The sequence below is a fragment of the Drosophila yakuba genome, chromosome 2L (assembly GCF_016746365.2).
Source record: "Drosophila yakuba strain Tai18E2 chromosome 2L, Prin_Dyak_Tai18E2_2.1, whole genome shotgun sequence".
NCBI classification, from domain to species: Eukaryota; Metazoa; Arthropoda; class Insecta; order Diptera; family Drosophilidae; genus Drosophila; species Drosophila yakuba.
This window is the reverse complement of record NC_052527.2, coordinates 2,786,191-2,807,705: the sequence shown is the minus strand read 5'-3', so window position 1 is coordinate 2,807,705 and position 21,515 is coordinate 2,786,191. Positions and strand designations below refer to the sequence as shown.

Here is a 21,515-nt window from a genome sequence, read left to right as displayed (position 1 = left end):
TTATTAAAATGAACTTAAGCAGCCCCATTGTCTTCGATTTCCAATACCACCTGACTTGGCCGCAGTGTTGTGGTGCCATCGTCAGTGGGTCCGTGTCCTCGGTGGTGCCTCCTTAACAACCATGACGTGTGAGTGGACATTCTTCCGCCGCCAGCCTGAAGGATGAGGAATGAGGGAGGACAGCTGCTGCCACTGCGATGCTGCAGCTGAAATGCCCCAAATAGGCTTATACGCACCCCCAAAACCCCAACAGATATGCCAATCTAGCGGTTATTCTAGCGGTACAGGAGATACTTGGATGAGCATTTTCGCGGAATAGGTATGTTTACCTATGCTGAATTGTATCATTCGCATCTCTGTTGTCTGCAAGGTTCCAATACAACTACCGTCATCCCTTTTAGCTAACTACTAACATCACAATTGGTCCTTTGGGGAGATAGGTCTTTAGAGAACCCGCCACTTTGGCTAGAAAACCCCTGAGTGGCCAGCACCTCATCCCTCCATCCTTCCCAGATACCTTCCTTTGCCATCTGCGTCATGCATTTCGCTGCACTGAGCACTTGTGGTGGGTGGTGGTGTTCCGTGTGCTGGGTGGTGGTGCGGTGGGTTAGCGTTCGGTGGTGCTGAGTGCCGAATGTGCCAGCGGTGGTTGCTTGGACCGCCGGAGATGAGTAAAGATACCGAGTGGGCAACCATGAATGAATCATTGGGGGAAGAGGCAGAACACCATGGCATCATAGGCGGATTCCGTTTGCACAGCCAAAATAAAACAACGGCTACCGCGAATGAATGATTGTGTGATTTGTCTTTGTTGGCCTGAGCAGAAATCATTTATTCAATAATTACATATTGACATATGTACAAAGGGGCGTCTGTTACACCGCAATATGTATGTACATATGTATGTATGTACGCACGTCGTTTGATTTTTCATAAGTAGTAATAATTATTTATAAACAATATTAGTTTTAAAAAAAGATGTATATATTTTTGCAATAAAAATGGTGAGAATTGGAATTAACTGGGTTTCTGTGAATTTTACAGTTTAAATTTAACAGACATTCAAGGAAGTGGAAGGAAAAAATGTAAGGGGGTGTGATAATATAAAAATATATGGACACAAATTTTATGGTGTTAGTAATTATAATTATTTAATTACATTGTCTAGTCAATAAACGCAGAAATTTATATTCCAAAAATTTTACATAGGGTTTAATGGTAAAATATATTAAGGTTCGACATTATAAATTTTATCATTTTCGAATTGATTTGGAACCCCTTTTCGACACCCTTGGAATAGACGCTTTACAGCACTGAGCTGACGGCACTGACCAACACTATTTGGGCGCCAAACACAGAGTTGCATGTGGCTGGCACAACTTTTATCCAACTTTCGAACGAGAATACACCCCGATATGAACTCCGGCCCCCAAAATTGGAGTATCCCCATCCGTGTCCTGCGCATGGTACATACCCATCGGCGGAAAACGGCCTGCCACGGATTGGCGCCCTGGAAGTCGAATTGCAACCCTAGCGGCCCGCCGACTAAATGACCTTGCGCTGACATTGCCGCATAGCAGTTGCGAACGAAGAAGATTCGCGGAATCAGTGGTATCGCAATCCGGACTTTGCTAGCACGCACCAGGAGTATCCATAAAATCCAGAAAAATCCCAAGATGGCCTTCAACAAGCTGAGCATCGAGAGCCTGGACTTGGCGGGCAAGCGGGTGTTGATGCGGTAATGCAAAGTCAATCCTCCCGTGAAATTCAGTTCAGTTGCATAAACATTGCCCGTGCTTCTTTGCAGCGTCGACTTCAATGTGCCCATCAAGGAGGGCAAGATCACCAGCAACCAGAGGATCGTCGCCGCCTTGGATAGTGTCAAGTTGGCCCTGTCCAAGAAGGCCAAGTCCGTGGTGCTGATGTCCCACTTGGGTCGTCCCGATGGCAACAAGAACATCAAGTACACCCTGGCACCCGTGGCCGCTGAGCTGAAGACCCTGCTCGGCCAGGATGTGACCTTCCTGAGCGACTGCGTCGGCAGCGAGGTGGAGGCCGCCTGCAAGGATCCCGCCCCAGGATCCGTCATTCTGCTGGAGAACGTCCGCTTCTACGTGGAGGAGGAGGGCAAGGGCTTGGACGCCAGCGGCGGCAAGGTCAAGGCCGATCCCGCCAAGGTCAAGGAGTTCCGTGCCAGCCTGGCCAAACTGGGCGATGTCTATGTCAACGACGCCTTCGGCACTGCCCATCGCGCCCACAGTTCTATGATGGGCGATGGCTTTGAGCAGCGTGCAGCTGGTCTGTTGCTGAACAAGGAGCTGAAGTACTTCTCACAGGCCCTGGACAAGCCACCAAATCCCTTCCTGGCAATTCTCGGTGGTGCCAAGGTCGCCGACAAGATCCAGTTGATTGAAAACCTTCTGGACAAGGTCAACGAGATGATCATCGGCGGCGGCATGGCCTTCACCTTCCTGAAGGTCCTCAACAACATGAAGATCGGCGGCTCCCTGTTCGACGAGGAGGGCTCCAAGATCGTCGAGAAACTGGTGGAGAAGGCCAAGAAGAACAACGTGCAATTGCATCTGCCAGTGGACTTTGTCTGCGGCGACAAGTTCGCCGAGAACGCTGTCGTCAGCGAGGCCACAGTGGAGGCCGGCATTCCCGATGGACACATGGGTCTGGATGTGGGTCCCAAGACCCGTGAGCTCTTCGCGGCGCCCATTGCTCGCGCCAAGCTCATCGTGTGGAACGGGTAGGTGTCACACCAGGCAACTTTCTGAATATCTTGCTAATAATTTCTATTATAGACCCCCCGGTGTCTTCGAGTTCCCCAACTTCGCTAACGGCACCAAGTCCATCATGGACGGCGTGGTGGCCGCCACTAAGAACGGCACCGTCTCCATCATCGGCGGCGGCGACACTGCCTCTTGCTGCGCCAAGTGGAACACGGAGGCACTCGTCTCGCACGTCTCCACCGGAGGCGGCGCATCGCTGGAGCTCCTGGAGGGCAAGACACTGCCAGGCGTGGCTGCATTGACCAGCGCCTAAGCGTAAATACGGTATATTAATGTTAATCGCATCGTTTATCTTGTAAGCACAAACCACGACGTTTAAAAGTGTTGAATCTATTTGTTGCGGAACCATATAATGCATACGAAATAAAGGAATCCTAGTTTATTTGCGGGCAAAGTTGCTGTCCATTGAGGAGGCGGTGCGCTGTATGTTGTTGAGATTGGCACGGATGCGATCGCCTATGGAGCTGTGATTGGCAATGGCCTTCTTAACCTCCTTGTTGATGAACTCCTTGTCGAAGTCTCGTTCACGGTTTTGGGCCTCCTCGCGGGCGTAGGCCTCCCGGTGTTTGCGCACCACTTGGGTGCGATCAGCTTCCCTCCAAGTGGCGTTGTCCATCATCTCGCGCAGACGAGCTTCTCTGTCGGCTGCGCTTAGCTTAGGCTTGCCGGTGGGACGACTGGCAGAAGGACTGTTTTCCCTTTCCTTTCGTTGGGGCGGCTTTTCTGCGATTCTTCGTTTTTCATCTCTTTTCGAACTTCGACTCCTGCTGCGTCGTGACCTGGAACGCTCTTCAGGTGTCCCGCTCCTGCGTTTCTCGCGCTGCTTTGAACTTTGCTTGCTTTCTTCTGGGCGATGGCGTCTGGTTGTTCTGTCCTCTGGGCTCCTGGTTCGTCTCTCCCTTCTCGCTAAAGGACTTCTGCTCCTACGGCGTTCCTTTCTCTCGTCTGGACTCCGTTGCCTCTGCTTTTGTTCCGGGCTACTGCTCTGTCGTCTTTTTCTATCCCGGGGGCTTCTGCTCCTACGGCGTTCCTTTCTCTCGTCTGGACTCCGTTGCCTCTGCCTTTGTTCCGGACTTCTACTCTGTCGTCTTCTTCTATCCCGGGGACTTCTGCTCCGGCGTCTTTCCCTCTGAGTTCTGTCTTCAGAGCTGTGGCTCCTCCTGTTCTTTCTCCTGGGCTCTGGTTCCCTAGATCTTTGCCTTTTCGGCTTTACCTCTTCGTCACTACTTTCGTCACTCCTATCGCTGCTTTTCTTCTTGGATTTCTTGCTCTTTTTCTTTGTAGCCATGTCTAATTGCTTGGAAATGGTGCGGTACTGGGCGTCCAGCAGCTTGTCCAGTTTAAGGTCTCCTTGGTCACCCTTTAGTTTGCTTACTTGGCGGGCTAATTTTCTGTCCAAGTCATCGTCGCTATCATTGCTCTCACTGTCATCACTTTCATCATCGCTGGATCGTCGGTTCTTTTTCTTCTTTTTGGATTTCTTAGACTTTTTGCTCTTCTTGACCTTCTTCTCCTTGGCTGCCTTTTGTTCCTGTTCAGTCTTGAGGATGCGATGGATTTCCTTTAGCTTGACGGGATTCTCCAGTAGTTTACGGCGGGATTCCATCTCGCGCTGCTTGATGAGCATCAGGGGATCCTCGAGCGTCTTGCGCTGTATGTCCACCTGTTCGTTGGACTGCAGATTGCGATACGTCCGAATGGAGAAGGGCACACAGTCGTGCTCCACATGGTTGATGGACTGCTTGAGACCCACCGTGCTCTGTTCCTGGCGGCTCTCCTCCGCTTGCAGGGTCTCAAAGGACTTGTCGATCTTGCGGCCCAAGAGGTACTCCTCGCGGTTGATCAGCTCTGTGCTATCTAAAGCATGATATACATGAAGATAGTGGGTATTATTGGAAATTCACCTGGATGACTCACTTTTGTACATCCACTCCAGCTTGGCTTCGCCGGCGGCTCCGCCATTATTGCTCAGCACTCCCGAACTTTCACCCAATCGTCTCAGCTCCTCCCTGTCCCGCTCCTCGTTGATCTCCTTGCGCAGATCCTGCAGCTTGCGCTCCTCCATCTTCGCTTGCTCCTCCGCCTTCCAAACGCGCTCCTGGTTTTTCATCGTGTGCGGATGCCATGATTTCTTAAGATTCTGCGGGCAAAACCAATGTTTATTAACGGATACTGAGTTGGGTGATATTACTTACTAGATCTCCGCCACCCATCTTGGGTTTGGTTTGGGTTTTAACAGCAAAACAAACAAGTTACAAACAATTGCCAGTTTTTCCCTCCTTTTCTTGTGTTTTCATCAAAAACATATGCTCAGCAGGGTTGCCAGATCGTTGAGAGGTGTATTATTAATTTGGTGTTGCCGTACAGTTTGATATTTGAAAATGATTTAAAAAAATTCAATGTTCACATCGTGCATTTATTTATCAGTCAAAAACAGTTAGGAAAATTCACAGAATTATTTAGTATGCTTCTTTTGCGACAGATCTTATATCATAAAGTTCAATCTTTTACTAAATTACGATTTCACAGATTTCTTAGCAATGACGATTGCAGTGGAAAGCAAGTAAAGAAGTTGAGCTTAAAAAATGTCGATGTGGCTGGAAAAAGGGTTTTTATGAGGTGAGTATTATGGGAAAATATGTTCTAGTGTATGATCTATAAATTTATTTTTAGAGTCGACTTCAATGTACCCATGAAAGATGGTAAAATAACGAATAACCAACGAATTGTTTCCGCACTTCCCAGTATTAAATATGCGCTGGATAAAAAATGCAAGTCCTTGGTGAGTTTATATATTTTCCTTCCTCTCCTAAAAAGTATAAAATAAATAACTTTATGAATCAACTTTAAACTTTATGAATCAACTTTAAACTTACTATTTATGGTACATGTTATTGGTAACTCTTTTTAAAAATCATCATAATTCTTTGATCAGGTTTTGGCTTCCCACTTGGGACGTCCTGATGGCAAAAAGGACAAAAAGTTTAGCCTGGAACCGGTGGCCAAGGAGCTGGAGAAAGTGTTGGGGAAGCCGGTTCAATTCCTGGACGACTGTGTGGGTGAGCATACCCTGGAAGCTCTGAAGGATCCCCGCGAGGGCACAGTGGCACTGCTGGAGAACCTGCGTTTCTATGCCGAGGAGACGGGCAGCAGCAAGGACGAGAACAAGAAGAAGGTGAAGGCCGATCCCCAGAAGGTCAAGGAATTCCGGGCCAAGTTGGCGCAGCTGGGCGAGATCTATGTGAACGATGCCTTCGGAACGGCACATCGTCCGCATAGTTCCATGATGGGCGATGGCTACAAGGTGCGAGCGGCTGGCTTCCTGATGGACAAGGAGCTGGAGTACTTTGCAAAGGTTCTCCACGAGCCGGCCAAGCCCTTTTTGGCCATTCTGGGTGGCGCCAAGATAGCCGATAAAATTCCGCTGATAACGAACCTCCTCAACAATGTGACGGCCATGATCATATCCGGCGGCATGGCCTTCACCTTCCTAAAAGTGCTCACTAATATGGAGATTGGAAAATCGCTCTACGACGAGAAGGGTTCCAAGTTGGTGAACGACATAGTCTGCAAGGCGAAGGAGAAGAATGTGAACATACTACTTCCGATTGACTTTGTCATTGCCAATAAGATCGACAAGAAGCCGGATAAAATCGATCATGTGGATGCCACACGCGGTATACCCAAGGACATGATGGGTCTGGACCACGGCCAGGTGTCCAGTGAGATGTTTGCAGGCGCCATTTGTGCGTCCAAAACCATCGTGTGGAACGGACCACCAGGCCTATTCGAAAACGAGTTGTTCGCCCAAGGCACCGAGTCCATGTTGCAGGCAGTGATCGGGGCCACAAAAAGAGGAGCCACCACAATCGTGGGTGGTGGGGATACGGCCACCGCTTGCTTGAAGTTCGGAGGCGCCGACAAGGTCTCACACGTGTCCACCGGCGGAGGAGCTTCCCTGGAGCTGCTGGAGGGAAAGGTTCTGCCTGGTGTGGCTGCCCTTTCGGATGCCTGAAAGCTTATTCTAATTTTCTTGGACAATCAAACAATCAGCCTCTCAAAATACAAAGTTACGTTTATAGTGGAATAACATTAGTCGGTTAAAACTTGATAAAAGAGCGGGCCTCGACTTGAAACAGATCTCGTACAGCATTTCTTAACTGTCTTTTTACCTCCATAAATTTGGTCTAAACTTAAAATTTAGCATGTTCCTTGCGCGCAACAAAAACTTTTGAAGTAGTAACTAATAACCGCATCGAACTAAACAAAACACACATTTTTGGCATAACAACCACACGAGAACTGTTTGACCCAGCCCTGAAGGGTAATACAAATGGAATAACATATATTGGATTAATCGAAGCTTATCAGTTCCGCCGTAGCTGGCTCCTCAGCTTTAACGGGCGCGGGTCCCGGTTCGTTTTGCGGCGGAGCAGGTGCAGCAGCCACTGCTTGGACTTGATTGTTGGCGATTTCGGTGACTGAAGGTGCCTGTGCTGCTGGTGGAGCCTGATGCTGCTGCAGCATTACGTGACCCATTTGGGGTGGTGGCTGGGGCTGCTGAACAGGGATTTGCTGTGGCTGCTGACCGGGAATCTGCTGTGGCTGCTGACCGGGAATCTGCTGTGGTTGCTGACCGGGAATCTGCTGTGGCTGCTGGCCAGGAATCTGCTGAGGCTGTGGTGGAAATGGCATTTGAGGAGGCTGGGCGATCGAATGCTGTTGCGGCTGTGGGACTTGCTGCTGCTGCAGGATTGCAGCCGGATTGTTGGCAAACTGATTTTCGGGCATGGGCGGCATCATCTGGGGATTACCAGGTGGCGCGGGTTGTTGCATTAATCCACCGGGCTGTAGATTCGGCGGCATCGGCTGCTGCATTGACGGATTGTACATGCCCGGCGGAATGGCCTGGAACTGACCATGTCCGTTGGGAGCCGGTGCGGGACCCTGTGGCAAATAGCCGGGTACACCGGCAGCATATGGATTGTAGACGTTGTTGAGCTGATGTGAGGGCGATCCATGTTGCGGCACCGCCGATGGTGGCATGTAGGGGAAAGGTGGTGCCGACTGGCCCATCAAATACTGCGCCTTCTGCTGCTCCTGGCGCAGCTGCATCTCGCGCTCCTGCTCCTGGATGCGCTGCAGGGCCAACTGACGTTGGTACTGCAGATACTCCTGCTTCTTCTTGCGCATTATGTCCAGCTTCTGGGCCATTTGCATCTGCCGTTGACGCTCCTGCTCCTCGGCGATCCTGCGCAGCTTCTCCACGTGCTCCTGACGCAGCTGATCTAGCGCGGCCCTAGAGTCCTTGATCTGGGTGAGCTTGTCCTGCAGCTGCTCGTACCACATGCGCTTGTCGTCCATCTCCTTGATGTAGGACAACTGCTGGGAGTGCAACGAGGTCAGGGTCATGAAGAGAGTCTGCACAGAAGAGTCGTTGGAGATACTGCGACCGCGACTCGAGTTCGACTTCATGCGGTTCACAAAGATCTCCACCTGAGTGCGCATATTGGCGGCAAAGTCATCGATCTGCACTTCATCCGCACTCTTGGCCTGCAGTGGCATGATCTGCTGGGGCTGCGGAGTTGGTGGCATGGGACTCGGTGCCGAGGGACTTGCCATGGAGGACGATTCGCTGATCTTGCGCTGCTCCCAGTAGCTGCGGTTCAAGTACTTGGCCAGCTCCGGATTGTTAGTCTCCTCCGGCTGCTGGTGGTACTCCTTGGGCTCTGGTGGCGCCTCCGGACTGGGAGACCTTTGCTGCATGCGATAGGCAGCGGCTGGCGCGGACTGCAGCTTGGGCTTCTGCTGTTCCGCTTCCGATTGACTGAGGGCCAGCGCCAGTTGCAGTTCCTCCTCCTCCTTGAGCTCCTGCTCGGTCTTGCGGGCTGGTGTCTAAAAAGAAAATGGATTGTTATTAATCGGCTGTTCTTTCTTCTTGAGCCTGCACATTTTTTTACCAATCGGTTGCGATTAGATTTGCTTTGTTTCAGAGTGACTCACCTGCACCTGCTGCGCCAAAGTGCTGTTCAGATACTCCGCCGGCAACTCGCTGTCCGCCGGACGTGCTCCCGACTTAGCAGCTCCACTGCCGCTCGTCGGACGCTGGAGGGCAGCGAAGCAACCGTCGCACACACGCACCTCCTTTTCGATGCCGTACTTGGGCAGCGGGCACTGCTTGGCCGTGCACTGGCCACAGAAGACCTGGCCGCAGTTGCGGCAGTGGTGCTTCCGGTTGGTGAAGGTGAACTCCACGCGACAGCGATGGCATACCCTGCCATCTGCCCAGTTGGGCGCCGTGTCCGCCGTGAACATGGCATCGGCCTCCCGAAGTTCCGGGAAGGTGTGCCCCTTCGCCTTCAGGATGGTCATGGTGTCCTGCAGAGAATAAGGATTGTTAATAATGGTAAGTGGCTATGTGGAGTGTGTGTGTCTACTAGGGATTCCTCCTCTATGCTTAGTTCCTCCTCGGAGCTCATTTCTATGCACCTGATGACATTTCACTGACTCTTTCTACACGGCAAACAGTTGTTCTCTACTAATTAAATTAATGCTCAAGCACAGGGGCGGATTTTGAACTTTGTGTGTTAGGGTGATGCAAAAACTAGAGCTTTTAGTGCATAATTGATGTTGATCTTGCTAAAACTATGCAAATTTTGTTGCACTTAAGTGGGTTTTTCTAGTAAAAATGGTTTTTTGAATAGAAAATAACTGAAATGTAATGCATAGATGAGTCTACCAGGTTTTTGTAAGATAATACAACCAAGAATGCTAGTTTCTGTGACCTAAAAACGCTGCAATCTCCTGGTAAATCGGAGGAGTCCTACCTTGATGGCCTGGTACTTGTCCGAGGAGCGGAAGGCGTTGGCCCAGGTCTGCACCAGCTCCAGCATCTTCTGGCGCACGTTCTCGTGGGGCGTGGACTCGAGGAAGCTGCTGAACATCTCGCAGTTCTCCTTGGTGAACACCTCCTCGTGTACGGGTGCTCCGCAGTTCTTGACGATGCTCTCGAGAACCAGCAGCGAATAGCAGGAGGAGTGCGGATTGGGCGAGTTCATCTTCTTCTTGATGGCGGCAAAGGCATTCTTGGGACTGGAAATTATAGGTTTTTTAACATATTTTATTTCCGGAAATTCACAAAACTTACGTGACATCTTTTTGGTTGATTTCATCGCAAATCAGGAGAATTGAGGGCCAGTCGGGCTCCAAACGCAAGTGACTGGTGGCATTTTCTGCGAGTGGAGAGTGCGTAATTATTAGACCTTTGTGTGTTCATTAAAATCTTCATTTGTTTGGGAGTTCAATCGCCTTTTTATTGTTACTTCTGAATTTCTTTTTCTTTTTTTTGTTTTTCGATGAGTCATTTTTGCTCATTGGTTTAGTTTCTTGGTTTTGATGCTTCTTACCTAAGTTTTTGTCGAAACTTGATCGAAACATGTTTTCTGTGCTTTTATGATGCTTCTTGTCGCTGTTTTGCTATTCTTATTTGACTAAAATTAGGAAAGTTTATTATTATTGTTTTGCAAGCAAAGAAATTTTCTGCAATGCGCCAGTGCTGCCACATCAATGAAGTTAACATACTGCTACAGTGCTGCCAGACGACCTAAGCTCTTGCAACGGAAATATGAGCAGCGCCAAATGACTAACGCGTAAAGTTTTGAATTTTCGTAACGGATTTTCAAAAAAACTTAAACAAAATAAATTCAAGTTATTAACTACGCAAGCTTATAGACTTTAAGCTTTTGTCCCCAGATTAATATCCCATTTTGCAATAAAATAACTTGAGCAGCTCATTCACTTAAGCTTCTTGTTTATTTCGTTGGTTCTCTTACAATTAGGTTAACTAGACAAGTAATTACACGTAAATATATAAAGGTTAGTTATCCATACATAAACAGTATAAAAACTATGATTCGCTATGCTTAGAGGTTGCCGCAACAGTTGGCACTCGCATATTGATTGCAATGGTCCGTTGCATTTGTTAAAGTATCACACGCCGGTATATAAAAAGTTTTGGGTTTACTTGCAACTAAGCGATATACATACATAAGTAACATAAAATCACATTCGATTCAAATTAAGCCGAATACTAAAAGCGAACTAAAAGAAGCATAGCCCCCCCTTTTTCAGTTCGTCTTGATCTTGTGCTTCAGCGTAAAGTAGGCCAGAACCTTGAATATCGCTATTTGGATGAGGATCATGATGATGTTGTGCCCAAAGTCGCCGCCCTCCATGCCAAATTGTCGCAGGACAGTCACAGCGTTCCTATAGAAACAATAAAAAATTATTGATATAAATATTTAATATTTAATATATATATTTATCTCACTTGAAGTGGCAATAGAACTCCGTGGGCGGGCAGATCAACTGGCCACGCTGATTGCCATATAGCGAGATGACCATGTTCTCCAGTGCGTAGCGGAGTGGCGATATGTAGGCCATGAACCGCATGGCGGCCGGAATGTGATTCAGCAGGATGAGGAAGCCGGAGAACATCAGCATGCAAGACGTCGAAACGGCGCCAACGAAAGTTCCATTCTGCAAAGCAAGTTTGTAGTGAAAAATGGAGGATAACTTTGGTTTAATGGGGTTTTCACTTACCACTGGATTCAGCACGGTGCCCAGGAAGACGCCCAGACCATCCGCACAGATGGTGATCACCACCGCACTGAGTAGATACTTGACAAATCGTTCCATCTCCACGGGCTGATCCGTCATCAGATACCCTATCGTTATATACACCGTCGAGAAGATTATCTAAAAAAGGTGTAGGAAAATATATTTTAATATATTCAATAGTGATTTGGAAAAGATGGAAGATTTGGAGAAGGACTCACGTGGACTGGCGTGGATGTGATGATGGTGGCAAGGTAGTAGGTTCGCAGTTTGTACCAGTTGTTGAAGGTCTCCTTCCGGATGATCTCTATTTCGGCGGGATCTGTAATACGCCTTAGTATATAGTATGCCATATAGCCATTCCTAACCCGACTTACATCGCAAAATGCCCGGCATAATGGTGGTGTACCAGAGGTAGACGCAGTGGATCATGATCATGCCCACGTTGGATATTTGCTTGGTGGCATTGCTGCCCGAATCGCCGAAGAACAAACCAATCAAAATGGAACAGAGCACATGAATGCCCAGCTTCAGGTAGGTAAGCGTCTGCAAAGTGTGTTTAAATATGCAATTAAGTAAATTAACAGGTGAGAGAAAGAGGCAAGGTAACTCACCCAATCCCGGAAGAACTGCAGGTGACAGCGGCCGATGAGCAGCCACAGGCGCATGTACTCCGTGGGCGGATAGGTGTGCTTGGTCAGATCCTTCGAGGACTCCATGTTCTGGATCTCGATCTTCTGCACCTGCGCCTGCAACTGGCCACCCGGTGACTGGGATTCGTTGAACTTGGCCACCTGCGTCTCGCTGGGCGCATCGCCAGCCTCGCCCTGCATCAACTGCTGATCGTATCGCCAGCGAATGTCCTTGGCAGCTTCCGCCAGGGTCTCCGTCTGATCACCATAGTCACCATTCGCGCATTCCAGCACTGAAATGATTAACACCTTTAATGAGACACCTTAGCCCTCTCCCTGACTTGGGTATTGAACAGGTCCAATTAGGAGACTACTGCTGACTCCAAAGTGAGCAATCAAGGGAATCAAAAAGGGAAGGGCAGCTGGGAAGTTGGACTACTCACGGAAGTCGGCGGGATTGTGGTAGGGCGGGCACTCCAGGCCCACGCTGCTGAGAAACATGACCGTGTTCTGGGGCGTGCCCTGGTAGGTGCAACGACCCGCGCTGAGCACGTAGACCAGGTTGAAGAGATTGTAGATGTTCGTCGACGGCTGGTGGATCGTGCACACGATGGTGCGTCCCTCGTTGGCCAGGCCGCGCAGCAGCTGGATGGTGTCGAAGGAGGAGGAGCTATCCAATCCGCTGTGGGTGATTCAAGGTCAGAGAATGTGTCAATTTGGAATCAGATCTGAGTAGAACTGGTTTTGGGGATCACACAATGGACCTCTCACTCACGTTGTGGGCTCGTCTAAAAATAACACCGCTGGATTGTCTATCAGCTCCAGGGCGATGGACAGGCGCTTCTTCTGGCCGCCACTCAGGTTGGAGCACTTCGTCTGCCGCGTCTTCGACAGCTTCAGCGAGTTGAGCAAGTAGTCGATCTGTAAATCAACCGCCAATTAGTTTTATTCTCTGGCTTGTTAAGGTTATAGAACTTTGAGTGTTTTTAAAGTTAATGGATAATTACTCCATTTGAATTTGGAATTTATTTATTGCAGAAAGTGTAGAGTGTTTGAATGGCCTACCAGAGTTCGCTTCTCCTTCAGACTGACGCATTTGTTGGAGATTTTAAGTGTGGCCGACATCAGCATGGTCTCCTCCACGGTGAAGTAGGGAAAGAAGTGATCATCCTGCATAATGTAGCCGCACAGCTTGCGCGCCTTCCCGATCTCGATCTTCCCACTGACTCCGGATTTGGTCAGTCCGGTGAGGATGTTCATGAGACTAGATTTACCCGCACCCGAGGGGCCCATTATGGCCGTAAGTTCGCCCGACTTGAAGGTACCCTTTATGCCCTTCAGCACCGACTTCTTCTCTGTAAAAATGAAAATGGATGATTACTTAATTGCAGCAACATTAAGTACTAGTAACTAGTATACATATATGCAGCTATTACATTTAAGTTATAGTTTGCGTTGTGTTACTACCTTTATATTAAGTTTGTGTAACTGGCAGATTGCCTAATAGTTTAGGCCATATCATAACCCATAGCCTTCTCCCACATCAAATGATACGAGTATTGCTTGCATCGCAGCAATTAACCAGCATACAATAAGGTTAACAGGCGAGGAGCCATGAAGAAGGCAGGCTTTGAGTTAAAGACGCTCATTAAAAGTGCACACATTATACAGCAGAATGGGTCAATCCAAAAACATAATAGTTTATTTCACTTGAGACTCATGCGCAATCTTGGAATGTGCTCCGTTTTTGGGGCAATCGTCTGCTCTATTGACTCTGGATTATCAAGGAGTAGCACCTGTGCTCCGGGATCTTTTCTTCCGGCACACTTTCGGTGCTAATAGAGATAGTCAATTTGCACTGGCAGCCAATGGAGTGCACTGCGAGAAATGGATGGAACTATTCACATACATATTCCCAAGTGATTAAAGCATCTCTCATAGAAAAGTTCCTCTAATAAAAAGGTCGTTTTGTAATTTGTTTTGATTTTCTTACGATTGATTTGGGAATATATTTTAAGCAGTTTTAACTTTCTTAAGATTTCATTTGTTTTGGGAATATATTTTAGGCTGTTTTAACTTTCTTACGATTTGATTTGAATTGGGAATATATTTTAGGCAGTTTTGGAATTCTTACGATTGATTTGATAAGTTATTTTAGGCAGTTTTAACTTTCCTACTATTGATTTGAGTATATATTTCAGGCAGTTTTAGCTTTCCTACGTTTGAAATATATTTTTGGTAGTTCTAGCTTTCTTACTATTAATTTAAAAACTCATTTTAGACAGTTTTAACTTCCTTACAACTGATTTGAGAACACATTTTAGGTAGTTTTACCCACTTACCTTGCTTTTTGGGTACGTTGACCTGGTAGACGAGATCTTCGAAGTGAATGTCGATGCCGTAGACATTCTTCAACAATTTGCTGCTATCCATATTGTGTGTACTCTCAAGAGTATTGTTCCCGTGCTGTTTACGAAAACGTTTACGAACAACGCTGATTTATTTCGGTAGCTTATCGGAATATTTATTTGATTTGCTCGCTCGCTTTGCACATTATTTACACATATCAAATTCGGCGAAGAGCACTTTAAAATCGTTCTCGTTTCTGGCTGCGCGCAGGAAACAAAACAGTTTTATAATTGATTTGGTAACCAAACCATCTGGTTTGCAATAGCCCAAAGTTTCCAGTTGCAAATTGGGAATCGAAATTATATATATCACTTGAAAGCAACACACCAATTGGCAATTGGAGCGCGTCTCGAATCGCAGTGACCTCAAGGTTCGTGGATTTCGTGGATTTTCGTAACGAAAAACTGGCGAACCGTGGCAGGCCCTTGATTTTTCCCCACAGTGCCCTACACTTTGTGAATTTTCCGCGGGGGAAAAACTAGTAAAATACCGCTTCCAAAATCAAACTACCGATCTGCGCATGCGCCCCCGTTGGCCGCCAGCTGATAACTGCGGAAGAACTCGCCGCCAACAGAAAATGAAAAAGTGGGGAGCTCTGCCGCAGTCGCAGTCGCCGTCGCTGTCGCCGTCGCAGCTTAAAAGCAAAACACTAAAACAAAAGCAATATGTATATAAAAATTATAATCAGGCAGCACACTAAGCACACTCGCATATCAAATCAAAAAAAAAAAAACCACACAGCGCCGCAATGCAAAACGCGCTGGAAGTCAACAATCGCAGTTAGTCGTCAGAATGGCGTTAAATTTCAAGTTTATAGTAAGTCGTGCGATTGTCGCCTATTTTCTCGTTTCGATTTTTTGGTTTTTTGGACAAGGTATGCCTACTATTCCATTCACACACACCTGCGTGAAAATGAAATATAGTATTTATGAAAATTAAATGCTATAAAGCGGCGAACGGCCTTGTCCAAAAACCAGAACATTCAACACCGAAGTGTGTGCACAAAAAATCAACTAAAATTAATGTGCGAAATACTATTCTTGTGATTTGTTGTAAACAAAAGTGGGAGAATGTGGGAGAATGTGTGAGAATGTGGGAGATTTTGGGGGGATTGTGGGAGAAGCACCTGCTGGTGCTTAAATGTTATGAGAATTCCACTCATTACTTTTCCCATTACATTTGAAATATGTATACACTTTTGCAAACCGCAAGAAAATTCCAAGTTTTATTTAAATGTACATCTCGCACCTCTCGCCACTTGCCGGTTTTCAAAGAACTTCCGCAAATTATTCAATTAGTCATGGAACACGTAGTTCAATTCCAGGGAAAACACCCACTACGTGACTTTCAGTTTCGGTTTCTCTAGTGTTATAATAATATGCCCGCAATATACCCATTACAGCTTGTAATGATCTCGGGGAAAATTGCCCTACGATTGACTTTAGGGAATGGCTCACTGGTTAGTATGCAAATGGTGTTAACTGGTATGATCTACACTTTCTGGGGAATATTCTCGCTTGAAATACTGATTACTGATACTTTTTTCAGTGCTGACTCAATGGGTTTGTAGCATCCATAAGCCTCGGTTTTACACACTAGGTGATCACAATTACCGCAAAAAAGCAAACAGAACAGATTGCCAAAACGCCACAAAGTAGCGGCTAAAATTGCGAAACATATAATTACATCGAAATTACATCAAAAGCGCTGAAAATGGTTGAAAAAAAAAGAACGTTGCGCTGGTCAGTTCTTAGAACAAAAATGAAAACTGGTTTGGTTTGGCGACAATCGTGGAAAAAGTGATTCTGAATAGAGTTGTAAGAGGTGTAAAAGAGAGAGAGAGGAGGCAAAGCAACTACAGTGCGCACCCGATATGGGTCATCAGTTGGTAAAGCCAACATTAATTACATGAAACTGTAATGCAACCTTCATTGTAATGCCCAATGTAATTCTGCTCTTTGCCGTGCAATTAAAACTAGCAACCTTAAAATAATTGCTTTGCATTAAGGCCAAGCTGCTGATTACAAAAGCGCAATTTTCATAATTTTATTTTAGTTAAAACACCGAAAAACGTGTGAGGACTTCTAGTTGGCAAGTAAGTGAACACTGTAATTGGTGTTATTTTTGGTTCTCGTTTCGCATTTTGCGAATCTTGCGCCACGGAATTCCATCTCTGAATGGAAAAATGGACAAAAGTCCGTCTCAAATTGGGACTTTAGAATTTGATTACGTGACCGTTGAATTAATGTCTCAAGATTTCGTACGCCACTTGGCTGCACACAAAAACCTTCGCGTGGTAAACAAAAGTGATGAAAACAGCGCGCACGGAAGCGCTCAAATAAATAAAGTATAAAGTATGGTATAATATTTTTTTTTTTTTTGTATACAAAATGAGGTTATCATTATGATCCACCACTTACTGGGGGGCAGTCAGCTGTGCGGGGCTCCCATGGTTATCTATTCGCTTGGGGGAAAAATAATGTCAATTAATAATAGCTGTCCTACCTTCGCCATTGAAACCTCTGCTGACCCGCGGCTCGATAAAATTACAAATGCAGCCGACTATCGGCACAAAACGGCAATAACAAATAATAATAATAATAATAACAACATTGACAATAGCAATAACAATAACATCAACGACGAGCACACAGACATTTCTTGGGAAGGCACACACTTGTGCTCAGAACGCAGAACTCAGAACGCAGAACTCAGAAGTCAGAACTCTGGACTGGAATGCCACTTGCTATCAATTAAAATAAATTGTAATAACATTGCCTTTGACTTTTCCACATTTGAATTGAGTCATTCTGGGCGGATCTCCCCCAAAACCTTGCAATTTTTACCTATAAAACCCATGGGGGGTTTTTATAGGGAGTTTCTGCGGTTTGCTGGGAAATATAAAGCAATTCTATAGATAAACTCGAAAGTGAGGAAATTTGATATACTTGTGCTTAGCTATTGGGAAAGGTCTGGAAATTCAATTTGTCAATTGTCAAGTAGTTTAAACAACGTTTGCCACTCGAAGAAACAATCTAATGAGAGGCATAGACAATTGGTTCTTGAGATCAATATCATATTAAATTCAAGTGCATGATAATTAATATTAAGTATAAATGCCATTTCCAAGTGATATTACTTTAAATTGTTGATACATTTTCATGCCAGTTTCTGTGTGCTGCGACCTTCTTATCGATTTAGTAGCATGACTCATGCGATAGTACTCCCACTTTCCACTTGGCAATTCGATCTACAAGTGTTTTTGTTCCGGGTGCTGGGAACTAGGAAAAACAGATGCCTGCCTGGCATACAAGTAACACGGTAATACGTTCTAATCTTGGTCTTGCATAAACACAACAAATCGCACGGGTATAAACAAACCGGCAAGTGCTGAAAGAGAAACAGCCTGCCCATCAATCCGTCGGATGCGAAAAGTTCCCGAACCCGTTGCACGTGTGTGTGTGGCGAACAAGATGATGATGATGATGTGCTGATGATAGGATGATGATGATGATCAACACTTGTGCAATGCGAGGGTATTGCGGCATCAGTGGCGAAGTAACATAAATAATCGCATAACGCGATGCTATAACCGTCTACTATTCTGCTATCAACCCTTTGTGATTTAGCAGTCGGGCAATGCAAAGTTTTGCATTCAATTAGCCGCTATTGCGCTTACGTAATTACGTAATGCAAAGGCAAATGCAAATATATAGTAGCTCATTCATGCGGCGATCTTTACACTGAGAAGACACACACACACACATTCACTTGCCACTTGGGCAATTATCGGCTGTCAAAACTTCAGGAAGGGTGTCAAGTTTTCATCGGTTCTGTCAGCGGATTTAGTAACGCCTTTTGAAAGCTTGCAAAACAATTCCAAAACTATGGACAATGAACCCCAGTTCCTTTCGCAATTATCGCCAATATTGCTGAGCTACTGCTGCACAAGGCCTTTGGCAAAGTGCTAACCACAATCTTTTCCGCTCTTTCTTTTAATTTATTGAGATCATACTGTAACTATGTACATGTGCCGCTATAATTATGGGCAACAATGTTGTAAGCCTTTCATATAATTGGCCATGCCATGAAGTTGTAAGCTAATCACTTCCTAGATCTAAAGAGTTTAGGTATGCAAATCAGACCCAGTCTGCAGTCCAGATATCTCACTTTACATTTTACATCAGCAAATGTATCAAATTGACCCCTGCTGATAGCTCCATTCTATCGTCTAGACTTCTTCGCTGGAAGAGCGCAAAAAATTCAACTGCCCCACATAGATAGAGCTTTTGGAAAGAAAACAGACTTTTATGCGATAGCAGCGAGAAATGCAACACAATTCTCTAGACAAGAGATGAATACAACTGGGAGACACCACCAAGTGACGCTCATTCATGCTTTTATAATACGAAAATAGAATTCTTCTGTCGCCCAGCTGAAGATTTCAAGCATTCTCATCTCATATACATATAAATATATATACGTTCATATGGCCAAGAGATATATAAATTAAGTGGAGGCAAGGTTACACGAAATCAAATTATGCTCTGGGCTACATTGCTGACTCGTGATCATCTATTCCACTGATTAGAGGAATCCGAATACGAATCCGAATCCAAACTCAAGGGCAACTGGGCTGGAAACAGAAACTCGGATTGGATGGGATCGGATCGACTTCCATTTCCTTGGTGCATTTCGCTCTAGGACCGATAAGTCGTTTGTTTGCCCTAATAGTTGATAAGGAGGGTCAGCCTTTTGCACAGCCGCACCCTCGACCCCCCACCCCCCCGAAGCACACACATAAATGCTCTGTGTGTCATGTGCACTGGCAGAAAAAAGTGCACACTTTAAATTCATATATTTGAACTTCTTCAGCTTTGGAGGTCACCTTTTGTATCTATAATTATGTGGCATACAATGAGTTACTATAAATACCAATAACGTAGTAATTTCCAAAATTACCGCCTAATGAAATATTTAGAAAAAAAGCTGAAAGCGAAGCTATTTTCTTTGCGGTTTTCTTTCACTGCCTGGGAAATGACTGACTTTGTTTGCACTTGTGTTTAGATTGGGGCGCGAACTTGAAGCCCCATGCAAAGCGGTGGGTATTGCATTACAAATTGTACTTTTCCACACTAGCACCCACAATAAGAGCCGTCCCAACCACCGAGTGGAGCCTGCTGGCCCACATTCTGCGGTGGTGACAATGGCATCGTCGTGTCCGCGAGGGTGGGGCCATCTTGGCGTTGATACCATTCCATTCTGGCCATGTCCATGCTCGCTGCTCTGATGGCGGCTGGTGATATCATCATCACAATTTGGCAGGGCATAATCGCTGACTAATAAAATGCAAATAAATACTCCAGTTTATTTGATCAAGACGCCGTGGCGAACAAGTCCAAACATTTCGGTCATTAAAACCGAATGACATGCGGATATACGGGGCGTATGCGTATTACTAACTTGCGGTAATTGCGTAGCCGACATGGAGTCCCCGTGAAAGATTCTTCACACCATCAACCATCTAGCTTCTAGCATCACCCGAAATCCCAGCGAACTTTGATCTGTGAAGAATTGGTCGTGTATAAATTGTTATGCCTCATTTGTTGATGTGTGTCTGCGGTCTATTTTCTGTATGATTTCATTACAAATAATTAGAATAAGACCCAGAAAGCGAGGCGAAGGCCCCGAAAAGCGGGACACACACCGAAAACCGGGGAACGTGCCAAAAAAAGAAAAAAAATTGAAATGAGTAGAATGGGAAATAGAACACAGCTGGAAATTAATGCAATTCCCCGTCGCAGTTCAAAAAGGTGTGCATTTTCGATTTTTCGAAGCGATTTTTGTGGCATAAATTTGAATAGATGGATGCCAGGTTTTCCGTTCGATTTGCGTGCGTATTTTGATTACAATTTTCCTCCTTTTTTTCTGCTGACTCACACACAAAATTGCACAAATTGCTAATAGAGAACATAAGATCGAGAGATCTTATGCGATCACAGCGATTTTCTTGATTTTCGTGATTTTCCACACAAGAACACACACCAAAAAACACAGCTGGCACACGATTGTTTTGACCGGCGCGAGAATTGAAGATTTTATTTATAATTTTTGGGGTAGAAATATGCAAGCTTTTGAAACTTTTGATTTGTAACACGCGCGCAGAAGAACCGAACCATATACCATATGTATCTATATGTCTGGCCAAGAATATATATATATATATATACTCGTATATGCTTTCTTTGCTCGGACGTGGACAAAACGCTTCCGAATCGCTCGAATTGCGACGCGAGACTGAGGCGACTTTCAGACAGCGACTGGCTAAGTACAACGCGGCCCGCTCGACTAGTTGATTTTTCGAAGCCTTTGCCGGCGCCAGCGTGCATATGGATATAACCGCAGAGCGGTACGTTAGTTCATCCACTGGCAGGGCCCACTGTACCTAAGGTTATTAATAAAAAGCGCTCGCTCGGAGCTTCTTCAAGCTGCGGCCCCATTGTTTATGATATGCCGCGTGATTTGTGCGGCGAATCAAATTCGATTCTCAGTATACTCGCAGATTGGGACAATGTGCAAAATGCACAATTCGCATTTTTGTCAAATACTCTTTCAAAGGGTACTCACACTTGCAGCGATAGCTTGCTGCTTATAATCAGCAACTTACACTACTTCAGTTTACAAATATTTTAATCTATTTGTTGCTTTTATTCTGATTCTTAGATAAATGTTAATATTATTTTAATTGCAGTGCACAATCAGATGTTCCATAAATTCAACTGACATTTCATTCCGCTCAGTTCCGCAAGTCATAGAGTTTGCAGCTTTATCTGGCAGCCAGTTGAGATCTATTATATTTCCTTTTCAGCCGAGATCCATTCACGTTTGATGTTGTCCATGCAACACACACACTCTGTAATTTAGTGCTTAGCGCTGATTATATAATCAGTGATAATGTGACACAGAAGGTCGAAGTTAAGCAGCCGTTTCAAAAAGAGAATTACTCGGCTGCTCGACTTGACATACAAGTACGAGTATGAGAAACGAGCTTAGACACACTGAA

At 45.8% G+C, this 21,515-nt stretch overlaps 5 protein-coding genes across 8 annotated transcripts; 2 read left to right on the top strand and 3 right to left on the bottom strand.

The window, feature by feature from the left end:
- The first annotated feature begins 1,554 nt into the window (after positions 1-1,554).
- LOC6526609 (phosphoglycerate kinase) lies at positions 1,555-3,177 on the top strand. The gene is made up of 3 exons (XM_002087681.4): positions 1,555-1,738; positions 1,808-2,752; positions 2,808-3,177. The coding sequence occupies exons 1-3, from the start codon at positions 1,677-1,679 to the stop codon at positions 3,046-3,048; spliced, it is 1,248 nt and encodes a 415-aa protein (XP_002087717.1). The 5' UTR covers positions 1,555-1,676; the 3' UTR covers positions 3,049-3,177.
- On the bottom strand, positions 3,110-5,111 carry LOC6526608 (pre-mRNA-splicing factor CWC25 homolog). Its single transcript, XM_002087680.3, has 3 exons — positions 4,991-5,111; positions 4,713-4,935; positions 3,110-4,652 (listed from the first exon to the last, which is right to left on the bottom strand). The coding sequence occupies exons 1-3, from the start codon at positions 5,006-5,008 to the stop codon at positions 3,175-3,177; spliced, it is 1,719 nt and encodes a 572-aa protein (XP_002087716.1). The 5' UTR covers positions 5,009-5,111; the 3' UTR covers positions 3,110-3,174.
- Positions 5,112-5,217: 106 nt separating this feature from the next.
- LOC6526607 (phosphoglycerate kinase) lies at positions 5,218-6,882 on the top strand. The gene is made up of 3 exons (XM_002087679.4): positions 5,218-5,414; positions 5,469-5,577; positions 5,731-6,882. The coding sequence occupies exons 1-3, from the start codon at positions 5,260-5,262 to the stop codon at positions 6,808-6,810; spliced, it is 1,344 nt and encodes a 447-aa protein (XP_002087715.2). The 5' UTR covers positions 5,218-5,259; the 3' UTR covers positions 6,811-6,882.
- On the bottom strand, positions 6,853-10,363 carry LOC6526606 (hepatocyte growth factor-regulated tyrosine kinase substrate). Of its 2 annotated transcripts, XM_002087678.3 has the most exons (5): positions 10,202-10,363; positions 9,943-10,027; positions 9,623-9,887; positions 8,799-9,173; positions 6,853-8,690 (listed from the first exon to the last, which is right to left on the bottom strand). In XM_002087678.3, exons 1-5 carry the CDS (start codon positions 10,230-10,232, stop codon positions 7,149-7,151), a joined length of 2,298 nt encoding a protein of 765 aa, XP_002087714.1. In that variant the 5' UTR covers positions 10,233-10,363; the 3' UTR covers positions 6,853-7,148. The 2 variants fall into 2 exon arrangements, with proteins under 2 accessions (XP_002087714.1, XP_015053433.1); XM_015197947.2 differs by lacking the exons at positions 9,623-9,887; positions 9,943-10,027; positions 10,202-10,363 and adding an exon at positions 9,233-9,507.
- Positions 10,364-10,588: 225 nt separating this feature from the next.
- LOC6526605 (ATP-binding cassette sub-family G member 1) lies at positions 10,589-20,748 on the bottom strand. 3 transcript variants are annotated; one of them, XM_015197946.3, is made up of 11 exons: positions 20,636-20,748; positions 14,386-14,652; positions 13,109-13,398; positions 12,819-12,964; positions 12,487-12,725; positions 12,026-12,336; positions 11,789-11,957; positions 11,633-11,733; positions 11,397-11,552; positions 11,125-11,333; positions 10,589-11,060 (listed from the first exon to the last, which is right to left on the bottom strand). In XM_015197946.3, the coding sequence occupies exons 2-11, from the start codon at positions 14,474-14,476 to the stop codon at positions 10,922-10,924; spliced, it is 1,851 nt and encodes a 616-aa protein (XP_015053432.1). In that variant the 5' UTR covers positions 14,477-14,652; positions 20,636-20,748; the 3' UTR covers positions 10,589-10,921. The 3 variants fall into 3 exon arrangements, with proteins under 3 accessions (XP_015053432.1, XP_015053431.1, XP_002087713.1); XM_015197945.3 differs by having other exon boundaries at positions 20,498-20,734; XM_002087677.4 differs by lacking the exon at positions 20,636-20,748 and having other exon boundaries at positions 14,386-15,035.
- Between the last annotated feature and the right edge of the window lie 767 nt (positions 20,749-21,515).